Source organism: Oncorhynchus tshawytscha, linkage group LG14 (assembly GCF_018296145.1).
Source record: "Oncorhynchus tshawytscha isolate Ot180627B linkage group LG14, Otsh_v2.0, whole genome shotgun sequence".
In the NCBI taxonomy this organism is placed as follows: domain Eukaryota; kingdom Metazoa; phylum Chordata; class Actinopteri; order Salmoniformes; family Salmonidae; genus Oncorhynchus; species Oncorhynchus tshawytscha.
Genome location: NC_056442.1, coordinates 9,056,956 through 9,062,955, shown reverse-complemented (window position 1 = coordinate 9,062,955; position 6,000 = coordinate 9,056,956). Strand labels below are relative to the sequence as shown.

General features: G+C 42.7%; 1 protein-coding gene across 1 annotated transcript in view; it reads left to right on the top strand.

The window, feature by feature from the left end:
• Positions 1–6,000, top strand: part of LOC112266486 (nck-associated protein 5) — a 163,203-nt gene that overhangs the window by 115,255 nt on the left and 41,948 nt on the right. Inside the window, exons 8-10 of the mRNA XM_042296645.1 lie at positions 2,601–2,669; positions 4,988–5,026; positions 5,288–5,407. Coding sequence (XP_042152579.1) covers positions 2,601–2,669; positions 4,988–5,026; positions 5,288–5,407 — 228 coding nt within the window. The remainder of the gene's footprint in view (positions 1–2,600; positions 2,670–4,987; positions 5,027–5,287; positions 5,408–6,000) is intronic.

Sequence of the window (6,000 nt, the reverse complement as noted above, 5' to 3'; positions counted from 1 at the left end):
CATTCAAAATGTTTTTTCTGACATGGGACATTTATTTCGTTTAGCATTTGTTGACAACACATCACAGCCGAGCACTGCATTCATTCACAGTAAAATTGATTATGCACTGTGGCTGTACAAAATATTGTTTTTCAACTAAGCTCAAATAATATATTTTTATTGCGATGTCAGACCCTCTCCATGACGTTTTGCAATAGAAGATGGCAAAAGAGCACCGTAGTGAAAGTATCTCAAATGCTTTTAAGGCGAGCAGAAAATGTTCAGCGTTCATCAGGTTGGGTTCAGTTTGATGGAAGTAGACACATTTTTCCCACACAGTTCCCATATCAAGAAATATTGTCAATATAGCACACCACTTCACCTTTCTCCGACCCCTTGTTCCATAGAGAAAGATGATTCAACCAGTTACTACCCACACAAGGAATATGATAAAAACATTCAAAAACATGCTTATATGCAACCTTTGGGTAATTATTTGCCTTCACTAGGAGTTTTTACTTTACTAATATTAATACAATTACTAATATTTTTTGTAAAGGGCTTTTCGTGTACGTCTCAAAGTTGCTCGTTTGTTATAGCTCTGTGCCATTTTGATTAAGGCAGGGGAATATGTTAGGTGCAATTATTTAGCCTGGGTTTTAATCAAAGGTTGGCTTTTTGTACTAAAGGGCATGCGCCGAGAGAGGCGAGCTAGCCGGAGCGATGTTGACAGCTTCTAATATGGCCTGCCTGGACCGCCTGCATTTGACAAACTAGAAACAGAGGAGATCAATAGCCCCTCTCCCTTAAAAGGTGAAGCAATATCCCCCCCCCCCCTCACTTAAAACAAGGACATATTCACATTAGCCCCTTCTAGCCCATTCTACCTAACTTCTTATTTGTACCTTTAAAGTTCAGGATCATAACTTCAAGCCCCTTGACCTTTCATTGTGAGATACTTCTGCAGGTTTTTATTAGTTGGCCCCGGTCTTATGGTTGACACCTGACCTTTTCGACCTCCGGCAAATCCTCTCTTGTTGTTATCTTGTTCTCTGGCAGTATAGTCTTGCGCTACACAACACAGATATGATTTGTTGCATCAATAGTTTTTCATATGAAAACAAAGATTGGAGAGACTACAAATGCCTTTGGCATTATTTTCATTGGCAACATATGCAGTATCATTTCACATCCACACTGAACAAAAATATAAATGCAACATGTAAAGGGTTGGTCCCATGTTTCATGAGCTGAAATGAAAGATCCCATAAATTTTCCATATGCACAAAATCGTATTTCTTTAAAATGTTGTGCACAGATTAGTTTACATGCCTGTTAGTGAGCATTTATCTTTTTCCAAGATAATCCATCCACTTGACAGGTGTGGCATATCAAGATGTTGATTAAACAGCGTGATCATTACACAGGTGCACCTTGTGCTTGGGACACTAAAAGGCCACTCTAAAATGTGCAGTTTTGTCACACAACACAATGCCACAGAAGTCTCACGTTTTGAGGGAGCATGCAATTGGCATGCTGACTACAGGAATGTCCACCAGAGCTGTTGCCAGAGAATTGATTGTTAAGTTCCCTACCATAAGCCACCTCCAACTTCGTTTGAGAGAATTTGGCAGTATGTCCAACCGGCCTCACAGCTGCAGACCACGTGTATGGCGTTGTGTGGGTGAGCGGTTTGCTGATGTCAAAGTGAACAGAGTGCCCCATGGTGGAGGTGGGGTTATGGTGTGGTCAGGCATAAGCTACGGACAATGAGCACAATTGCATTTTATCTATGTCAATTTGAATGCACAGAGATACTGTGACGAGATCCTTAGGCCCAGTGTCGTGCCATTCATCCGCCGCCATCACCTCCTGTTTCAGCATGATAATGCACGGCCCCATTTTGCAAGGATCTGTGCAACGTAAAATGTCCCAGTTCTTCCATGGCCTGCATAATCAACAGACATGTCACCATTGAGCATGTTTGGGATGCTCTGGATCAACGTGTACGACAGCGTGTTCCAGTTCCCGTCAATATCCAGCAACTTCGCACAGCCATTGAACAGTGGGACAACATTCAACAGGCCACAATCAACAGCCTGTTCAACTATGCGAAGGAGATTTATCGCTCTGCATGAGGCAAATAGTGTCACAATAGATACAGTACTGACTGGTTTTCTGATCCACAGCCATACTTTTTTTTAAGGTATCTGTGACCAACAGATGCATATCTGTATTCCCAGTCATGTGAAATCCATAGATTATGGCCTAATGAATGTATTTCAATTAGCTGACTGCCTTATATGAACTGTAACTCAGTAAAATCTTTGAAATTGTTGCGTGTTGCATTTCTATTTTTGTTTAGAGTATGTCAATCAGCGTATATAATTATATGTTGGTTGCTCTATAACCGCCTGTGATTGTTTTTTATTTATTTAAATTGACGAGCAGGCACCACCTGGTATTTCTTTATATACTACTTAAATTACTTTTGCTTCATTACTCTTTTGGCAAATGGCTCATAAATAAATCTGATGCATACAAACTGTACGAATTGCTTTTAACGTCAAGCTCTCGGTGGATTTCAGTCATCACTAAATGTGTTTTATTTCGCCGTACAGGAGGAAAACTCCGCATTGGCCATGGAGAATGAGAGCCAGAGGGAGCAGTATGAGCACTGTCTGGATGAGGTGAGTAGTCCACGCCTCGCTCTATTCACCCAGCCCGCAACCTCCGTGAGGGAAATCTATTTTTTTTCACCACACTAATGATAGCCTACATCTCAGGAACAAGTGTTACTTCTTCCCTATTCTGTGACTTATTGTGAGTTGTAATTCTTTTCTATTTACCTTCAGCGACTTTCTTTAAGATCTTACTGATAGTACTGATCCAACAGGTTACAAACACAAGCACTATTTCCAGTATCCTTCTCTACCTTTGCCGACTTTTCTTTGAGATTTCTCTCAATACACAATTTTCCTGCTCTCAAATTCTATCAATGCAATTCCAAAGTAATTCCTCTCCAAAGGAAATGTGATTATGGAGAAAGAGGTACTTGGCGTTCTGACGGCGAACTGTGTTGTGGGAGAAGCTGGGTAAATGGTGGCCTGAGGGAAACGAATGACAGCAATTAATGAGCTTGTTGGCTCGGACCGCACGCTGAGTCACCCTGAGGGAAGGCTGGAGGCCCGCGGGTGCCAGAAAGGACAGACTGGTCTAATACACTACGGTGCCAGCTACTGGGGCTCATATGACCTGAGATCTGGGCTCTGGTGCCAGAGAGAGTGGGGGTGGGGAGGGGGGAGACGTAGATTGATGGTGGGACAGAGAAAGCGAGAGAATGAAAGAAAGAGAAAGAAAGCGAGAGAAAGGGATGGAGAGACACAAGGAGCGTTAACAATACTTTATCTGTGTTAACAGTCTATCCGTGGTATGCAATTGTTTTGCAATGCTCCAAGCATACTGTATGAAACTCCACACCATGCTGCAGCCTTGGAGGCTAACGCCTGGGGTGGGCCCACACCAAATCCCTTTTCCACTTCCGTGACCTCAAAAAGCTAGGGCTGTGCTGCTCTGTTGTCTGGTCTGGTGTTGTGTTGTCCTCTGAGGTCTCTTCTGACTGGAGCTAGCTCACTAATGAGCATGTTGTGATGCGGAAGTCTCCACAGCTCTAACAACTCTGTTGATGGGCTCAGGACCTTTGGAAACTGAAGAGAACGCAGGGCTTGTTTAGTAATGATGCATTTTTTAAATAAAAAGATTGTGGATTATTATCTCTACATAAGCAGAGTGGTGGCTGTTTGGTATGCTATTTGTGCAGGCCACTCACTTTAGTTTTTAATTATTTTTTTTAAAATATATACATAATTTTTGTTCCACTTAGTAAACATGTGCAAATGTCATGCTATTGAAAGACTGGTAATAGGAGTTATGCCACATTTGGCAATGCATCAGATGCAAGAGACTGTTATGCCTCACTTCATGTAGTATGACTTGAACTATGAATGCTCTATAAAGTCTTTATAAGTGATTTTATTTATCATCTGTTGTCATTTAGATTCTAACTTGAAGATCATTCAATATTCTTTGAATTAGTGCCTTTCAGTTTTATAGGAGCAGCTCTGTATCACTCCCCACAGGGCTCAATCACTTCATCATATTTACTCCATCTCCCCTTATTCAATAGAGGGAGAGAGGACACCTCTGAGAAAAAGCCAATGCGTGCTTACAGTGAATTAACAAGCAATCAATGGGCTGTAATCAGAGTCAGAGTCGATGGGGCATTGCGGTCTAAACTCGGAAGAGTGGTAGGGGTGTGAGGCGCTCTGCGGGCAAAGCCCAGGCACAACAGTACTTTACCCCGCCACTTCTTCTCTCCGACTGACCGCTGTGTCGCAAATGATACCCTATTCCCTATATAGTGCGCTACTTTTGACCAGGGCCTATGGCGTCAAGTAGTGCAATATATAAGGGATAGGGTGCCCTTCAGGACACAACCCTCTACTCTCCAAGCCACTACATCAGCCCTGACACTGCTGTCAATACAGAATCAACAGAAGACAATTAAACATCATGAAGACATGCAGCGTGTCTGGCTCCAATCTGTTCGGCTTCGTCGGGCCGCTACTGGCCTTCTCTGCCACCCTGCGTCAGATTTATGATGATTGGTCCCCTTAGGAATCAACACACTCCTCCAAGGGAAGACAGACAGGGGACAATGCTGTAATGTATTGGGACATCGTGTTCACTAAAGCCTGTAATAATTTTGTAAGCGGTCGGAGGAACTTGTGTATTAAATGTTGTTGGAGGAAGAGGGGAAGTGAGAAAATGCGGCGCCAGCATGCACAGGGCAGGGGCAGTTTAGAGTTGAGGTCGTGGGTCAACTAGAGACATTTTCTTTCTTTCTCACTCATCTTTCTCACCCACAACAGCCACCATATTATATATCACTAAACAGCTTGCATAAAACGTTTGGATAATTCTTGTTTCTTTTTTCATTCTGTATTAGGTTGCCAATCAAGTTGTGCAGGCACTGCTCACCCAAAAGGTAGGAGTCTGGTTTCCATAGCAACTGTGTTATAAAAACGCCTCAGAATTACACTAATATTAGATCCAATGATGTTGTTAGACGTGTATGTAATACAGTAGCTCAAAACTTAATCTTACCATTCACCTTTTTTTTAGACACTTCTCATTATCTCGTGTTAACTAATCAACTTTTATGGTGTCCATATTAGGACAGTCACACATCACTGTAAGTTCACACCTCTGCTTGTAATAACTCTCTCTGTTGTTTTTCCCTATGCAGGATCTGAGGGAGGAGTGTCTGAAGTTGCGGACCAGAGTGTTTGACCTGGAGCAACAAAACCGGACCATGAGTGTCCTCTTCCAGCAGCGAGTCCGACCTGCATCAGACCTGCTCCTGCAGGTAGGGACCTGTCCACTCATCTAGTCCCAGAACTACTATAGAACCTCATTGTCCCAGAACCACTACAGAACCTCATTGTCCCAGAACCACTATAGAACCTCATTGTCCCGGAACCACTATAGAACCTCATTGTCCCAGAACCACTACAGAACCTCTTTGTCCCAGAACCACTACAGAACCTCATTGTCCCAGAACCAATATCAAACCTCATTGTCCTAGAACCACAATAGAACTTCATTAACCCAGAACTACTATAGCACCTCATTGTCCCAGAACCACGATAGAACCTCATAGAGAAACTATTGGCCATGACTCAGATGTGCCTGACTGATGGAGTTAAAATAGTATTTCACTGCTATTAGTTTCAGTATTAGAACTATGTTGGTTCTTGTATTCAATATTGTTGAAGGCAACAGTGTGGGTGTAAGGACATCTGCTCCAGTAGCATATTTGCTCACTTTAAAGTTCTGAAGAGCAGCGATATTAGATCATCCATCTTTTTGTGATGGCGATGTGATCCTGAGTCCGGGGTCTGTGATATCATCATCGCTAAAAAAACAGTGTGTTCATGAACCATCCAGCCTCCACGGAGC